General features: G+C 29.6%; 1 protein-coding gene across 9 annotated transcripts in view; it reads left to right on the top strand.

The window, feature by feature from the left end:
• Positions 1-19,995, top strand: part of LOC139486303 (leucine-rich repeat-containing protein 7-like) — a 74,267-nt gene that overhangs the window by 11,481 nt on the left and 42,791 nt on the right. For 5 of the 9 annotated variants that reach the window (XR_011655550.1, XM_071271159.1, XM_071271140.1 and 2 more), the window contains exons 2-4: positions 10,237-10,418; positions 11,276-11,393; positions 12,755-12,833. Coding sequence is in view for 8 of the 9 variants with exons in the window: in XM_071271159.1 (XP_071127260.1) it covers positions 10,245-10,418; positions 11,276-11,393; positions 12,755-12,833 (371 nt within the window). In the remaining variant the exon portion in view is untranslated. Of the gene's footprint in view, positions 1-1,550; positions 2,034-10,236; positions 10,419-11,275; positions 11,394-12,754; positions 12,834-19,995 lie in introns of those variants that run through there. The other 4 variants (XM_071271129.1, XM_071271150.1, XM_071271168.1 and 1 more) reach the window with 1 other exon arrangement.

The raw sequence follows: 19,995 nt of genomic DNA on the forward strand, positions 1-19,995 counted from the left end.
CCCTACTCTGTTACAGTGACTTGACTGTTAGTGTTGCTCTCCACCAATTGCAACTCATTCTAAATTTTGACCAAATTGCAATTTGTATTATTAAACCAAATTGTTCAACTCGGGTCACAATTTTGAACAAATTGTTTAGCATGTTCAGCCAAAATGTGAAAGTGAAAGGTGATAAAATAAAACATACTTACAATTCTAAATGAATTTTGTCCACTTTAATGTTGTTGTGACAAAATCAGTCAACAGTTTGTATAGGTATATTATCGCAATTACCATGCTAAGGGTGAACTGTTGTTATTTTGAATTGCTATAAAAATGTCCAAACTTATAAGCTTTCATATAGTTTCTTTTGAATAGTATTCTATATTCATAAGAATCAGAAATTATTTTAAATAAAACATCATACATTCAGTAAAATATGTGTGAAATAACAATATGCCATGGGGAGATAACCTAAAATATTATTCATTTGAATGAAGACTTTTTGAAAGAAAAAATGATAATCTCCCTATGGAAACTTCCTGACAAACATATTGCAATTCCACACATATTTTACTGAATATTAAATGTTTTAATTCACATAAAGTCTGATTCTTATGAATATAGAATACTTTTAGAAAGAAAACTATATGAAAGCTTAGTTTGGACATTTTTATAGCAATTCAAAATAACAACAGTTCACCTATAGCATTGTAATGACTATAATATACATTTGTACCTATAACTGATCAACTGATTATGTCACACCATCATTAAAGTGGAGTTAAAGGCTAATAGGATCGTAAGTATGTTTTATTTTATCACCTTGCACTTTCACTACTTGACTGTGGTTTTCAGCAGCAGTTAGTTCAAATTTCTGACCAGTTTGATTTTATAAAACAAATTGCAATTTGGTAAGAATTTTTAATATTTCAATTGGTGGAGAGCAACACTAACAGTCAAGTTGCAGTAAAAAAAAGAAAAAAACAGTCTTTATCATGTTTATCTAACCAAAAAGTTGTGAAAGTCATTAAAACTAAAAAAAAAATTGTATTTATCATTTTATGATCATTTTGTGATAAAAAAATCATAGAATTGAGAATTCAACAGTAAGTCTATGAAAATTGTTATCCTAGTAGTTCAAGCTTCATTATGAGCATGCATCAAACATGGTTAACAACCATAAAATGAGGCTAAAATGAACAAAAATGTAAATAAAAAACTCGTAGGGTGAAAGTTAATCTGAAATTGTATCAGATAATAAATGAATAAGCAAAAAAAAGAAGGTTTTTACAATGCTACTGATACTTTAATTCTAAATCTCCAAAAAGTTTTGAATTGTCCAATGTTGAGATTAATATCTTTACAATGAATTAGTACATGCTTTTAAATTCAACAATTGTAAACCATCAATCAAGGGTTTGAAGCTTTGTTATTAAAAAACCAAAGCTCACTCATGGGTTTCAAATTTAGTTCAATTTAATGGGGTATACTATATATGTTTACGGTAGGTCGTACCTGTCAACTCAACCATTTTGTGTAAACAGTCCGCCCCAATAAACCCATCCGTTATTTCTTATTGACGGTCTTTGTTGGTAATAGCTCAAATATTACGTTGATAAACATCAATAATGCCGGACGGACAAAAACATGGAGATTAAAGTGACGATTAAATAATTTGTTTTGTAAAAAGCGCGCAGGAGATCAGGCTTGTTAGGTCAATAAATTTTGGATCTTTAACTTGGTTCGTGGACAGAGGATTAAGATATCAGCTAGCCTATGAATCTTTTAAGAGATAATACATGTTTTGTCGGATTTAAGAGCCCAGCGTGTAACAGGTTCTTATGAGATTTTGTGAATAAATCTATATACTTCAATTTAAAACTGTTGATACGACTTGACTTGTCCATAGTCGTAAGGTGAATTTCATATGAGAAAGTTTTTTAATAAAAGTCTTTATAGACATTGTAACATGAATCTTTCATTTGGATTATGGATTTTAGTGCATTATACATGAAAGGATATTAAAATGGGACGGAAAAGATCAGTTGCAGGTATAAATATATAGTTATATAAGATCTAAAGTTACTTTTGTACATAACACCTGAATAACATTGTTGATAAGTGTGCAATTGTTGACAAAAAAAAGTAGGTTACATTTGCATGAAGATCCACTGAATAATGTTTTCAAAATGAGCATATGATATTCTTTAAAAGGTAAACATTATTAATAATCTCTATTTTTCCTTTCTAAAACTGAAAAAAAGCTTGAAAATGCCTACATTTAATGAACAGGCACTTTTAAATTATTAATCTGAATTCTAAAAAAAATTGCATTATAAATTGACAGTTTGAACATTTTCCTTATTATATTTTTCTGTTAATCATGAAAGAATCTAGACATTTTGAAATAAACTGAAACTGAACTTTGATGAATTATACATGACTTCCAGCCATCATTACCCTATTTTAGGGTGCATGTTAACAATAAACTGTGCTGTTTACCTTTAAGACTATATACAGTTATGTCAGTACATGTATAGGTGTTGTAAAATTAGCCTCTTATGCAAATTTTGGTATGGTAAACAGTTTGATGTGTAATGTCTACTGAGATACCCATAAATTAAGTCAGTTTAAAGTGGTTGAATCAAGCCATGGTCATCTTGGTTATAATACATTATGAATGATCTCTTAAATAATAGCCTATACATGTAGACAATGTATTCAATGGAGTGTTATTGGAGCTACATGTATTTCCATGTACTAACATGATTAAAAGGCACCATACTGTCAAATAAAATTATTAGATAAGGAAAATAACATTAACCTTTTTTAAATTGTAAACATTTAATCTTTAAGTTATAAATGTTATGTAAACACTTAAGGTGAAACTTGTAAGTTTAATTGTTGAAAATGTTTTGGATTGATAAAAAGAATTCTTGATCCAAAATATTGGGACAATTGATCATGCTTTTGGACAGAATTCAAAAAGACATCTTTTTTTAGAAGTTTTTGTCTTTTTTTTGTAAAATTGTCAAAGAGTTTAAATTTTATACTGTCAGAATAAATGTGACAACATGACCAATTAAAAATTTTGAAAAAATCATTGATATCAATAAATATATAATAAACATGAAATTTAATAAAACATCTATCATGTCTATGTAAATTTTGAATGTCCCATAACTATGTTTGGTGTGATTGTTTTAAACTACCCAACACGACCAGGGCGGACAAGGGATATTTTATCACGGTTAGTGGTCCTCAGATACCAATAGATAGTTGTGTTATTTCTTATCATATTGAGTGAGGAAAGCAAATATATTATGACAAATATTCATCATGTTTTAATATTCAACTTTTCAATTAATATGTCTGAAATGTGATAAATCTCAAATCGTTGGACATTCTTTATTGAATTAAGTCCAGGGTTTGCTATGTAAAACTTCATTATTTAATAAACTTACCAATCGTTTTACAGATTAGTAGCTTTGACCTGAAATCATGTTTGAGATTTCTGCAGCATAGGTTAATTTTACTTCTAGTATTCAAAAATCACCAAGGATGGGGACTTATAAATGTATCTTCATCATGTAGTCATGTATACAGGAATTTCAAATTTTGGGAACTACATAAAATACATAGGGCAAAATATTCATAAACCCTCAAGGAAAAATACTGGTTTCTAAGACATATTTTTATCTCAATTTTAACTAACATAAAAGTACAGCAATTCCTTAGATTTTTAAAGTAGCCTTGTACTTTTTCATTGCAAATTGATTTATGATGGAACATTACAAAAACATTTAAATTGGAGGAATTGAAAGGAAAATAATTATAGGCCTCAAATTGGGCATTATGAATGTGATTTTTGTATGGTGTCAGGTTACTGTCTGAGGTAATTTGGATGAGCAAGTTTGTGTGACTAAATTATGTTGTAATATACAGATGTATATGGGTTATTTACACAAACTAAATGTAAAGGCTCTTTTAACATCCTTCAATTTTTTTTGTTCGCTTGTCTTTGTGAGGTCTTGGCAACTGGAAATACACTGAAAACATAAGATGATTTAAGAGGAAAATCTCGGTAATCAATATAATAAAATATGTAAAGTCAGATTATAAGTCTGATTTGGATCATTTGACTTTGATTGAAATAGTAGAAAATTTAAAATGTTAAACAAAAGGATGATTGTGTATTGCCATCTGGATGTTTATTTATTCAAACTTGAATTGACAAAAAGCATGTTATGTTTTTCACTATCCTTGAGTAAATATATAAGTTTTCCCTTTTTATGCATAAAGGACTAGGGTGCTTATTGACAAACATAAATCTTGAAATTATAATTTTCAAATTTTCCATTTGGAACAATTTTATAGCTAAAAACTTTTTTTATGTTTTTCAAATCAGCTGAATTTTCAATTACATTTGAAATAATCTTGGATGCTCTAATGGTTAAACCAGGCGCGGATCCAGAGGGGGGGTTCCGGGGGTTGGAACCCCCCCCCCCTTTTTTTTGGACGATCAATGCATTTGAATGGCGACATGTAATTGGAACCCCCCTTTTTAAAATGGCTGGATCCGCCCCTGTTAAACTCTAGAATTGCCATAATAAGACTAAATATAAAGTTGCTCATTTAATTAGGTTAAGAATTGACTTAAAACATGACAATCACTTGATAACTTTATAAAGAATAAGTTAAAGCAATCATCCCAATGGCATCCATGATTAAATTTAAGTCTATCCAAAATCTAACTATTGTTTTTCCATGATCTAATTTTCGTGGTCAGCTCTAGTTAAGTTTAAAGTCAGCTAGGACACAAAATCATGCATAGCTTTTGCATATTGTAACTTTTTGTTGCATTGATTTTCAGTTCTAAACATTTAAGCACAAGCATTACAGTGCCTGTTCATGCTGTGAACAGCCATGTTTTAATAATGAAAATGAGATGAAATGAATGCAAGTGTAACTTGCATTCTAGAATTATGTGAAATTGATTTCAGATGTCAACTCAATGTGAAATCTGGTCTTTCATGTATATTCTACAGAGATTTGACATTTAACATCAAAACTTGCAATATACTAAATCTGGTTTAAAAGTAACCAACTGGAATCTCAGTGGTTGTCTTATGTCAAATTCTAATGTTCATACTGAACTTGACATTGATCTGATTAGCTATCATATGGCTACATTAAATTTATTGTATACATATCCTAATGTTCATACTGAACTTAACCTTGTTAACATTGACCCGATTAGCTATCATATGGCTGAAATTATTGTCTACAATGATATATACACTTCTCAAACAATGTGGTTCCTACATGTATGTTATGCAATCAATGATAAATCAATCACAGTGTGATGCAGACGTTGGGTGATTGTAATTGTAATCATTAATCAGGTGTAATTGATTACAATTTATCACATGAAACAGCTAGGTTGTTTTCTGAATTCAATTGGTTTTGTCTATTGATTGATCATGAATTTGGCTGCTAGTTTTCTTGTTTGAAATGATTGGTATTTGTCATTTCAGCGCCTTTTGTACTTACTATAAGCCTTAAGCTTTAAAGGTAAAAGTTTTGCTTATTGCTGAAGGTCGTTCAGTGACCTATGTTTGCCGTGTTACCTTCTACACGATCATCTCTTTTAACAAGTTGTCTCATTGGCATTCATACCACATCTTTATTTTTGAAAATTGCTACTTATTAAGTCACAGGTCCTAATGATTTCTTCTAAGTGTAATAATCTTTTAAAATATTTATACTAAACATTGCTAAATACCGATAGATCTAGCCAATATAAAAATATAATAGGACTTGTATTATTGGATGGCCCAGGATTTTATCTGTAAATTCTGAATGATTAGAACTTATATAGCATTGAAGGGTTTCAATAACCACAGATTTTATCTCAGTAATAAATTTGATGTTGGAATTAATTTGTCATTCCACACTGTGTTGGTATTATATAAAATATTGGACAATGTTGGACATGTGCCTGCTTCTGTATTGAATTAAATATGCTGATATCAGGACTACAATGTATATACCTTGTTATGAACAGTTTATAAGTCTTTGTAAAGTTTTGTAAGTGGACAATTAAGGTTAAGTATTTTCAAATGTAAATAAGCTGATATTATGAAAAGGGCTTTCAGAAATATCCAAATTGCCAATTTTAGAAGAGAAGGATTTTTAATTGTTTGTTTAATGTCTGCTGGCAAATAAGAAGCCATTTAAGGCATATTTATCATTGTTAACAAATGAATAAAAAACATATTCTTGAAGGGTTATGTAGAAATATCAAAATTCTTCACAAGGAAATGTACTATACAAAAACCTACTCCTCAGAACATTTTTGAACTTGTCCCTACTGGTTGTGCTATTGTGACTTTTTTAGGAGATTTCAGGACAAGCCGGACAATTCCAATTTATGGTATTTCCTCATCCATGGCTTCTAGTCATGCCAAATAGTAAAACCTTTGGGGTTCCCTTCTGCTTATAACAAATATTTAGAGAATTTAATATTGTTTCAAATATTTTATCTTGATGACCTGCTACAGAAAATTTCTTGAATAAGATTTTAAGAAATCTGATTTACTGAAAGAATTTTTTAGTTCAAGAATAGTTGTAGATTGCACTTTAGTTCAGTGAAATAGATAAATACAAAAAATAAAAAGTTGCAGATCTAGAACATTTAACTCCCAATAAAGGATCATTCAGAATACAAAATCTGTTCATAAAAAACTTTTAGAATCAGTCACATTGTAAGAACAAATTTATTGAATAACGATTTAAGTATCGTTTTATTTAGACCAAGTATGAATTCTTTTGGCTTTATATTTAACTCTACTCATTTACATTAGTGCAAACATTTTAAGGTACTGGATCATGTATTTGTGAAAAACTTATAAACTTTACTTGAGTGCCGCACAAGAGCTGATTTAAGAGACACTTAATTGTAATACCCATAATTTGGCTACGTCTTGAGAACAAGAGCATACTTTTGAGTTTCATTATCATGCTATGTTTTTAATTGATGATTATGACCTCTGATTAATGCTGGTAGAGAATGTTTGGGTATTCAGACTTCTCACACATGAATAAGTAGACTTAATACATTTCAATAGATGCCACCAATCGTAATGGAACAAAGAACTCTGTCATATGTTGACATTACAAGAAAGACTTTAACTGTCAATAAACTAATGATTCCATAATTAAATTTTTGTTCAAGTTCATTAAGTTCTAATATAAGAAAATATGACGATAAGACTACTCAAGGATGGGGGACAGACCTACGGCTTTGTTCGGCTATCATTTTCGATCAATTATTTGAGTTACGGGAACAATAAATTCAGGTCAGCGTAAGTTACGGGAACAATAAATTCAGGTCAGCGTATTAACTCTTGATTTCAACTTAAAGTTTTGTGTGTGACAATCTTTTACAACTTTATGTCTAATTCAAGTGAATTTTGATTTTCCATCCTACATATATATTTGCTTTTATATACACCTGTCTTAAAAGAAGTTATGTATATATAGAGATTTTAATGGGATTATAAACTAATCCAATATAAAGTAATTGGATTTCAGTCAAAAATTGATTTTAAAGAAGGAGATTAAAAACTTTTTAATTTTGATGTCTTGTTTTGTATGATTAAAAAACTGTTTGTGAAATAATTATTTGATACAGACTTAAAGTGCAGATGTACATGTCTGTTGTCTGTCTTATGCTGTTTTTATGTCAATAAGTGGTACTCATCACAATCAGACACTTAAGTGTCTTGTGTTTTAGACAGACAGATACCTATATCTCTAGATTTGCATACCCAGAGCCATTTTAAAAGTACATGTAAATATATATTTACTTAGTATACATAGCTAAAAGGGACAACCGTGAAGTTTTAGTTGATTTTAAAAAGTACATGTATGTTTCTCATTGATGGAGATTATGGGTGTGCCAGTCTGAAATATCTGTCTGTATTTTCCATAGATTGAATACATGTACAGTGTATGAAAGCTGATTAAATGTTATGGGTTTTTCTCAATGTTGAAGGCACTGTATAGTTGCCTATAATTGAATACGGATAGTTGTTTCATGGGCAATCATACCATGGTTGTGTGGTTCCAGTTACATCTGAAAAAAGTTATGGTAGGTAGGTAAGGATTTTTTTTATTTTATGTTTTTTTTTTACATTGAGTCTATGTGAGCACAGTGCTTAATGAAAAATGACAATAAAATCAATAGGGTAGGCTAATTTCAAAACAAAAAGTAGGGAAGGTAGGGTCACTGGAACCACACTTATCTTGTCACATATATTTTTATTTGGCCTTAATTGATAATGACAGGGTAATAAAACAAAGTTCTATAGCTTCTAATCGCCAGTAATTACCACTTGTTTTACAGTGATATCACATCATCGATGTGTTGTCAAGTGTGTTGGTTGTTTTTAGATCTACTAGCACTGAAGCAATGTTAGTCACTCTGGAACTGACTTTTCAATTCATGCTCAGTGATACATATATTGACATATCATTTATAAATGTTATAGTCTTGAAACATTTAGTATTTTAAGTCAGAATATAATTCATAATTAATACAAAAAAGATATCCTCATGTCAAGACTATATGTTGTGAACATCTGGAAATACTGAAGCCACTAATATATGTGATTATAAATGCCACAAATTTATGTCATAAAATTGAAAATGGAAATGGGGAATGTGTCAAAGAGACAACAACCCGACCATAGAGCAGACGACAGCAGAAGGTCCTCATGTATGTAAATATCAGGGATTGAATTATTTATAATGCCACAACTATATGTGAATATCTTGGGTTACATTAATATGCCATAAATGTATTGCAGATCTAGGATTATAAAGATACCTCAAATGCATGTGAATATCTGGGATTATATATATGTCACAATTGTATAATATAGAATGATATGTTTAATACACTATAATTATAAAGTCAAATTTTGTTATTTTGGGAAATATATCATCTTTCACTGCATGACATTCACTTTTATAATGACATTGTTGATAAATATATTTACAATTTATTAATTGATTTGAAAAAAAAACCACAACTTCAGTATAATTTGTTTCATATGAATGGTATTTCTCTGTCCAGTACACATGGTACAGTTATGATAGTTTCAATATATGAAAAGGTACATTTGTTCATGAACATACATTTTTTGGTCAAAGTAATGCTGTGACCTCTGAGGTTGTTTAGATTCAAAATTTTGTTAAAAAATTCTGTGTTAATTTTCAAAATTATGTTAAAATTTCATGATCTCCATATAATGATTTAAAATATTTCTGTTTTATCATACCTGATAACTTTCACGATTTAGGCGTGAACTACTATTTATTTATAAATTAGTCAAAAGGACTAATTTTTATCTACAGTTCAAGACATGTTTTAGGGTTTGGTTTTAATTTTCTCAAGGCTATGTGATCTGAATTTGTCCTTATCCTAATGGTGGATTAGTATCTGAAAGTAGATTTTGGTTTGATATTTTAATCTGTAACATTAATTAAAAGTTTCAAAGATCTTTAACTTTAATTAACTTGGATTTAAACTCATAAATTTTTGCGGTCAATTTCATACTTGTTACAAGAATGATTGAATAAATCAGACCATGGGAGGATCATGGAGGATTAGAGATTATTTTCATGAGAACATAAATTTACACAGAGTAATGTTTCGGCTAGTTATTGGACTGTATTGAAAAACATCATGCGTGTAACAAGGGTATTAACTATTGAAGAAGAAAATGTCATGTGATTTGATACATATAATGCATGTGATATATATATACGATATTTTCATGGACTATGAATTAAGAAAATTTTCCCATCAATTGATTATCAATGATTATCGATAAGGTTAAAGTAAAAATGGTTATTGAACATTTTGTTTTTGTCTTAACATCAAGATGCTTATTAGTAACAATAATGATCTATACATATATATATATATTGATGGACTTTTGCAGTATTGAAAATTAAGATTTTGGGACCTTTTACAGCTAAATAACTGTTGAGAGTGAGCCAACAAGGCTCTATGTAGAAGGCTGTACTTTGACCTATTGAATTGTTAACTTGTACAATGTATACATTTTGACTTGGATGTAGAATTGTCTCATTAATAGCGCTCATACATCATTATATTTATATTAAAGAACAATGGTATGAGCATTTTGTTTATATATAAAGATTGAAATTTATTTTTTTCAGGAAGGAAAATGGCAGGTTTCGTAAAAAAGTGTCCATGCCTAAAGCCTCAGATTGAGGAAGATATTAGAGAATTAGATTATCGTCACTTTAGTTTAACTGATGTCCCTGCAGAAGTTTTTAATGTTGAGCGAACCTTAGAAGATCTATATTTAGATTCCAATCAGATACGAGATCTTCCAAGGGTAAGTTTTATACTCAGGTCTGACTGCCTTTGAATTACTGATTCAATGTGTATTGATAATCAATAGAACATGTTTGTTTACATCATGTCATGAATATAAAAATTAGTGGAAACAAACCCATAGCATGTTAGCTATAGGTTTTTGTGCAGGACACTCAGATGAAAATGTGACTCTTGTTGTTGATTTTCACAGTGGATACTGTTGAAATTTTGGGGAATGTATGCACTTGTGGGGTGCAGATAACTTGGGTTCTGCAGTCCTTGACCTTCTAATTTCAAAGATGAACCTTTTATATGTGGAATCCAAATGTCCCTGACCTTCCACAAGTTTCACTTATGAGAGTATTTTTTTAACACACCTGTGAAAGAGGTCTTTTGATTTGTAAATTAAAAAAGTCCTTGACCTTTTACCTTTAGCATGTCTAGAATCAATTTTGAACCCTGAAATAATATATTTATTTTAAAAGGATTTCATACAGGTACAATGTCATGAATGAAGTAGTATATCTGAGTTTTCACAATTTTTACACTGCAATCAGTTTTTTTCATTGATTCTCTAAGGACTTATTACAGCGATTTTATTCTGTGTCACCAATTGAATGTTTTGTAGAACTAACTATATGATATCCTATTGATTTTCAAGTTACACAAGTTTTTTAGTTTATAGAAACCTTGTTTGGAAATTTTCACAATTGAAGCAAGTTCTATCGACTTTGAATCTCAGACGTCCCTTTCATAAAAAAAGAAATGAAATGTTTTGAAATTGCAAATTAAGGATTATTATTTTTTGTAGACTTTTATGTATTTAAAATGGAAGAAGCTGCTTAAATTAAATTTAAAATATATGTATATTTACAGGAACTATTTTATTGTCATGGGATTAGAAAGTTAAGCATCAGTGATAATGAGATTACAAAGATACCTCCTGCCATTGCCAGTCTTGTTAACCTTGAAGAACTTGACCTTAGTAAAAATGGTAGGTAAAAGAAAATCATGTGACCAAAAAGTAATAAGAAAATAAAGGTCCATGCATGAAAATTAAGGCATATTTGTAGTTGGGCATGAGCTGTTATAGGTTATAGGTGTTTAAGACTCACTCAGTGACTAATATAAAAATATGGTAAGAAGATGTGGTATGATTGCCATTGAGACAACTCTCTATCTCAAACCAAATTATGTAGAAGTTAATAACAATAGGTCACTGTACAGCCTTTAACAATGAGCAAAACCCACAATGCATAGAAAGCTATAAAAGACCCTACAATGAAAAATGTAAAACGGTTCAAATCAGAAAACTAACAAGCTGATTTATGTATAAAAAATACAGGAAAAAACCAAATATGATATACAGCAACAAACAGCGACCACTGAATTACAAATTTCAAACTTTATATTTGATGCAATTTGTCATACTTTTACACTCACGTTTTACATATTTTGGATTAAGTTGATCTTAAATCTCTGTTAGAAGGTCCTTTCAAAAGATAACATCAAACCAGAAAATATATTGTAATATAAATACTGTTGGTCTGTTTATAAGTTAAAAGGGTCTATTTTAGTGGTTCACACTCTGATCAAAGTAAAAAAATATAAAGATTAAGTGGTCTGTTATGTTATTTATATGTAGATTTACTAAAAGTGTTTGCTTCAAAGATTATGAAAACACATTATGCTCTTATAAGAGATTAGTAAATTTGGTTCTGTTAACCTTTGTATTTTATAAATAATGATTGCTGTATAATTTTTCTGTTAATTCTATATCTTTCTCAAAATTCTCAGCCAATTATATAATTTGGGATGTTCTAATACTTGTCATAAAATTGAGAATTGAAATGGGGAATGTGTCAAAGAGACAACAACCCAACCAAATAAAAAACAACAGCAGAGGGTCACCAACAGGTCTTCAATGTAGCGAGAAATTCCCGCACCAGGAGGCGTCCTTTAGCTGGCCCCTAAACAAATATATACTAGTTCAGTGATAATGAACACCATACTAAACTCCAAATTGTACACAAGAAACTAAAAGTTAAAATAATACAAGACTAATAAAGGCCAGAGGCTCCTGACTTGGGACAGGTGCAAAAATGCATCTATAGCCAGCTCTAAAAAGCTCTATGTACATTTAGGGGGAAAGAAGGGCAAAAGATACCAGAGGGACATTCAAACTCATAAATCGAAATAAACTGAAAAGGCCATGGCTGGAAAAGACAAAGACAAATAATAGTACACAAAACTCAACATAGAAAAATGGAGAATTAGCAACACAAATGAGTGGAAAGAAATTATAATTCAATGTCATTTTGTCCCTTATACATAATATGCTATTATATTTTACAGGGATTATTGATATGCCAGAGAATATCAAATGTTGTAAATACCTCAGAAATGTGGATGCCAGTGTTAACCCCCTCGGAAAGTAAGTGTTTCACAAACAAAATACTTATCTTTTCTTCAGTGTAACATGAAGATAGGTAACTATAGTTAACAGTGATACCTTAGGCTAAGGTGTTAGTCTTCTCAATTTGTTTCCATTGTTTCATAGTGAGGCTGTCATTATCATGTATACATAGGCAGCTATCCTTATTGTATAGTTAGTTGACAGTTAGGTCAGAAGATTTGTATAGTTAGTTGACAGCTGTGTCATCAGATAGGTGGTCTAATGAAAAGACTAGTTAAATTTCACTTTCTATTTACTATGCAAAGTTTGCAGTAATATTAAAAATTCTCTATTGTTGATTAATTACTTTGAAAAATATGTCAAATCAAATAAAATTTTATAGTTTGTGTCTAGATATATTTTTAATTTATGTAGGTGTACAGTTTGAAATTTCAGTCTTGTTTTTTTCGGTAAAAAATGAGAAAACTGAATGACGTTTATAAACTGTCAGGATGTTTAAAACAGAATTTTTCTATAAAATAGGAAGAAAGTGCACAGGGGGTCTTTTCCTATATAAAGTTATACACAGACGTGCTGCTGGTATGGGTCATAAATTTTCATCTATTGCTCAGATGTCTGTAAAAACCGTATGGATCTATTTACCTATAATAGTATGAATGATCTCCCATGTGGTTAATGTCTGAATATGATGTCATGATAGCTTGAAAATATATTCAAATGAGTTGTGATTTTGCTATGACATATATGAATGATTATAGATTCTCGTAAATCAATATATAAATATGGGATTTTTTTTTAAAACACCAGCTGGACTTCTGTACCTAAATTTGTACTTTTAGACCCCTTCCCCACCCCCTTTGAGATAGTTGGAGCCTATGTTTTTCATTTCTTAATGCTGTACATGTATCAAATTTTGAAGGACAAGTTTATGTGTTACAGTTATTGTACACAAAGAAAAGTTGTTATTCGATCCAAAATGTAAACAGAAAATATAAGGGTGGAATCAGAAAAAATGAAGCAAAAGTGTGACATGGGGGGTCCAATTTCAAACTTAATATTTTGTATTTCTTTTTGTCTTGCCCTATTACCAATACTTTAAATTTTATAATTCCAAAGTTTCAGGCCGAACGAAACAGACACATTGAATAATCTTAAATTTTAATAGCATACATCTCAAAAATATTTAACAGAAACCATACTACTTAAAAACAAGTTTGGTAATAAAACAGTCAAGAAAACATTGCTCAGACCTTTTTCAAATGAAAGTCAATATAAAAAGGAAAATTTTAAAACCAAAATTTCCATCTTTTCTGCTAAATCATATAATAACAATCAAATTGAATAGCTTAATTTGAAAAAAATAATAGTAACTAGTGATTGAAGTTTTTGCCAATAAAAAGAATCTTAATATATTTCAGTTACAATAGTAAACTTTGAAAGCCCTGAGATTTTGTGATCATTTGCAAAAAACAAAATGTCATTTCATTGTACCGTTTTAATGTAATTGTATGTAGAAAAAGCCTTCTATTTTCAGTATTTTGTCACACTCCTTACATATTTTATAAAGATTGAAAAATGCTTTAAACTTTCACAAAAAAATCACTAAACACATTGCTATATCATTGATTTCAATTTCTGATATCTTTACCCATAGAACAGGACTTTCTTTTTAGGACCATTTAAAAAAAACACAAAGAGAGGCACCCCAAAATGTCAGGAGTGTGACAACTGTCTTTAAACATCTACCAAAGAATACAAAGGACTTAAATGTTTTATTTTTTTTATTTTTCAGAAGTGGCTATTCCAAAGAGAAGAAAAAAAAATCATTACCACTGTGATATGTTTATATCATAGATGTGGGAGTGCATTATATATGTCAGGAGTGTGACGCTTTTTTAAGGCATTTTCTGTCAATTCATAATTTCACAAGAACAAGTTCCACAAGTTTCTTTGTGTAAGAAATGTTAAAACCAAGTAATATTCATATCATTTACCTCTTAAATGTGTTATTTATCATGATTGTTTTGGCACAATCAGTTTTAATTAGTCATTTTTCTATTTTTTGTGCACAGTAATGCAAATTTATCAAAGGAAATAAGTGTGTACAACTATAAAATCATATAGGAAAGTGAGGAAATGAATTTTGTACAAAATAGAACAATTATTTTGATTTAAAATGGTATATTTAAAGATGTTTCAAGGATTAACCATTCAGATGTAATTCGTCACACTCCTGACATGAACTTAACAATTTAAGAAAAATATGAAAATTAGCTTTATTTTTAGGACAGATAATTGAAAGACAGCTAGTAAAATGAAGAAACTTTTGGTAAACCTTCCATTCCTTAAAACATCTACCAGATTTGCTGAAATAAGCAGGGCAAAATTTTCTAGAAGAAATGATTCAAAGAAAGAGACTTCGAATGAGAGAACTCGCCAATACTGGCTGAATCTGAAATTAAAAATTGATCAGCGGAAGTTGGACCATCTTAAAATAAAAACCTATAAAACCAAGCTAACAAAAAAAAAGCTTAAAGAAAGAAGAACTTCAAATTCCAAATTTTATAAACAATATAAAGAAAAACAAAGGCAGTGGCAGAGAAACAGTAGAAAAAAAGGAAGAAAGATAAAAAAGAAGATGGGTTGAATAAGGACTTAGAATCGACAAAAACAGCTCAAAAATTAAAATGAGAACAGATCTGTGACTGTGTCAGATTCCAGATCTACAGTGAGAAAACCTGCACAACAAACAAGAAAACAATTACAAACAAAACAAAAATGCTTATAAATGATCCCTTCTAGAAGGCCCTTCTGGGTGTAGCATTTTTTATGATGTGTTTCAAAGAACTCGTCCAAGCATTTGGGTTTTGTGGCAGTTGTTTTCTTGTGTGTTGTGCAGGTTTTCTCACTGTAGATCTGGAATCTGACACAGTTACAGATCTGTTCTCATTTGAATTTTTGAGCTGTTTTTGTTCGATTCTAAGTCCTTATTCAACCCAACTTCTTTTTTTATCTTTCTTCCTTTTTTTCTACTGTTTTTTCTGCTACTGCCTTTGTTTTTCTTTATATTGTTTATCAAATTTGGAATTCAAAGTTCTTCTTTCTTTAAGCCTTTTTTTGTTAGCATGGTTTTGTAGTTTTTTATTTTGTTTAAGATTGTCCAACTTCCTCTGATAATTTTTTAATTTTATATTCAGCCAATATTTGCGGGTTTTCTCTTTCCAAGTCTCTTTCTTTGAATCATTTCTTCCAGATAATTTTGCCTGGCTCATGTCAGCAAGTCTAGTGGATGTTTTAAGGAATGGAAGATTTACCAAAAGTTTCTAAATTACTAGCTGTCTTTCAACTATCTGTCCTAAAAATAAAGCTAATTTTCATATTTTTCTTAAATTGTTAAGTTCATGTCAGGAGTGTGACGAATTACATCTGAATGGTTAATCCTTGAAACATCTTTAAATATACCTTTTAAATTCAAAATGATTGTTCTATTTTGTACAAAATTCATTTCCTCACTTTCCTATATGATTTTATAGTTGTACACACTTATTTCCTTTGATAAATTTGCATTACTGTGCACAAAAAATAGAAAAATGACTAATTAAAACTTATTGTGTCAAAACAATCATGATAAATAACACATTTAAGAGGTAAATGATAGGAATATAACTTTGTTTTAACATTTCTAACACAAAGAAACCTGTTGAACTTGTCCTTGTGAAATTATGAATTAACAGAAAATGCCTTAAAAAAAGCGTCACACTCCTGACATATATAATGCACTCCCACATCTATGATATAAACATATCACAGTTGTAATAAATTTTTTTCTTCTCTTTGGAATAGCCACTACTGAAAAATAAAGAAGAAGAACATATTTAAGTCCTATGTATTCTTTGGTACATGTTTAAAGACAGTTGTCACACTCCTGACATTTTTGGGTGCTTGTATAGAAGTTAATCCAATATGTGAATTATGCACCTCAGGATGTCTGTATAGCCTTTTATGGATAGCTTATACATGTATACAATAAATACTTACCAGTTTTACACACAAATACTCCTTTAAAATACAACCATAACACTTTAATTTAGAAATTATCAAATTTTGCCAATATTAATTTTTGGTACATACCTTTTCACAATGTATATTTATTTACATAATATTTGTGCAATGATAACACCAATCTATAATCTACAAAACCTAGTATTGAAGAATGATTATAAACCATCTTCATATACATGCATTCATCATAATAATTTTTACTCAACATGTAAATTATTAAAAAAAAATCCTGTCACACAAAAAGCGTCACACTCCTGACAAATTTGACATGTTTTTTTAATAAAACTTTTGGCTGGTACAAGATATCTAAATGAAATTTGGCTGCAAGTTAGCTGGTATTGAACTTGTTGGTTTGACATTTAATTTACTTTCCTAAATATAATGGGGGAAACAATATGCCCCAATATGTTAAAATCTTCATTTTTTCTGATTCCACCCATAATAGAATTCTACCTTAATCTAAATCAAAATATTGAATTTAAAAGTGAAAACTAGGTAGGGTTAGGTAACAAAAGTCAAAATATTTAAACAGCCTACATCAGACTGATATATATTCATAAGTTTATTCAGTTTTTCGTACAAACATTTTATAAAACTTTCTATTGATAGTGTACTGAATCTTTTCAATTAATTCTCTGATGTACATTAAACTTAAGAGTACTAGTATAAATAACATTATGTTCCATTAAAGTGTAAATGAGTTTTCTGAATGGAGTTGCGTTCTACAATTAATTTGCACGCACGAATTACTTTATCGGTCTTTTCAATCACAAATAAATGTGCAGTAATTCGGTCTTTCATTATCTTTGCAATTAATTATTCGACATAAACCCAGGGTTATAATACCAGCTGACTTGTAAACTCGTTCTTTTTGTAAAGACCTTAAAGCGGAGAAACATGTCTGAATTATTTATTACCCAAGAATTATCAAGTTGCGTAAAATACAAAATACCTTACAAAAAGAAATCTTTCACGTTTATTATTTATGATTTATAGGTAGAATACGATAGCGAAGTATAAAATTTCCACTCTTTTAGATTTATACATTTGGTATCTTTTGTTAGCCATTTTATCATTTAAAGCAGTTTAACATAATGCACAATTTTCTAGTCTCTGAATATGCAAATTATCACTATCCTGTCTTATGTAATAAGGTTTATAAGCTTAATAGAATGATTTGCAAATTGAGGTTTCTAACATGACTTCGCATTTCATATATGTCATCAGTATTTAAGATAAAAGATTAACGATTTTTCCGTGAATGAATTTACTTAAATGATATAACATGATAATTTGAAGCTATGTGCTAATGGATATGTTAACTTTTTAATTTTCTTGTTGTCAAATGGCATGTACCTGTGAAAGATTTCTTTAAAAGATAGAAGGTGTATTTAACTTCAATTTTTTTTTGTCAAGGATTGTCAGTTCTCCTGCCAAAGATCTGTGGTTCTTTCTGGTTACTTCTCATGGTCCTCCACCAATTAAACAAGGAGTCATGCTATAGTCGATAGAACTGAAGGTGGTGTTAAACACTAAACAATCAATCAGTTGTAAATTTCTGAATAAACAATACTCTATCTGATGTAATAAATTTCAGCATCAAAATCCTATTCAACATTGCCTCTGTGTAAGGGTTCTATTTGAAATGTCATGGGTCTTGACAGGCCTATAACAAAGTATATTAAAGTTTGTAAAACAAAGCATTAAAATAAAGTTGAATGAAAGAAAAAGAAAGAGAAATTAATACATTTATGTATGAGGTACTTATTTTCATTTAAAATACGAAAGAAAGTTTGGATGTCAATATATTGGTTTTGTAAGTGTCTATATATGGTTCCCTAATTCATAAACTTTATTTCATATGATATAATTACAAATTATTTATGAAAGTATAATTACATAACTCTTCATAAATTGGAATTACGTATTTAAATATTCAATAATGTTGATCGTTAATTGTTTAATAGTTATTTAAAGCAGTGGCAGGAATCACATGATCATATTATAACTGTGGATTCATTTATTTTTGTGAGTATCAATTTTCGTGGATTGCTAAAAACTTGCATATTTGTGGATATTTGATTTCATGATTTTGACGATCTCTGTATACAAAGCCTATGAAAATTTTGTATTCGTTGAACATTTAATTTCGTGGTTCATCTGTACCCATGAAAACCATGAAAAATGGTATCCAACGAATAATAATGAATCCACAGTATACAAAATTATATTATACATTAAGTCACAAAAGAGACGGGATTATATGTAGAATATGTAACATAGAAATATATAAAAGGAGATGCGTCACCTTCACTTGGATGGAGAGTTGTCTCATTGGCACCACATCTTCTTACATTGATGAGACAGCAAAACAACAACTTAAAATCTGGAAAGACATCTTAGAGGGCTTGTTAAGATTTTGGAAGTCATAAGTTACTATACCAAACATGTCAAATGTTTAATTAACAAGTGCTTAACATGTTTTAAATAATCATATGGTAATATTGTTCATCAAACTGAGTTCTGGGTAAAAACACAAAACATAAAGATCTGAATTTCAATTGATGCCAGAATGGCTAGCTCTTTATAAATTTTATATTGAACCCTAGCTGGATTATTGAGTTAACATAAGATGTCAGTCACAATATATATCACAGATTTGAGACAATTCTCAAGACTGTGTGAAAAATTTAAAGATATTTAAAAAAGAAAGAATTTTTGTTTTTCATGTATAAAAGTACAAAGATTGGTACTTATTTAGGTCGGTGTATCTAATTTGGGATTTCACTTGAAATCCTTTCTTACTTGTTGAGGTTGAGAACCTATTGAACAATATTGACATTGTGTATAACTCATTAAAATCCCCACAAAAAATAAACAACATTCTTATACTTTGGAATCATGACACATAGAAATGACCAGTGTAATGAAATTGTTCTTTTTATGTAAATATTGACACGATATTCTACGTCTTTTTGTCCCCGGTTAGAAGCTTACATCTCTTTAGTTTATAATATAGTAGGGCATTATATAGAGACTGACAGATTTGGACAATGGGAACTTTAAAAACTTATTTAACTTGGTAAATTGAAGAGAATTTAACTCTAACTGTTTATTT

Source organism: Mytilus edulis, chromosome 1 (assembly GCF_963676685.1).
Source record: "Mytilus edulis chromosome 1, xbMytEdul2.2, whole genome shotgun sequence".
In the NCBI taxonomy this organism is placed as follows: domain Eukaryota; kingdom Metazoa; phylum Mollusca; class Bivalvia; order Mytilida; family Mytilidae; genus Mytilus; species Mytilus edulis.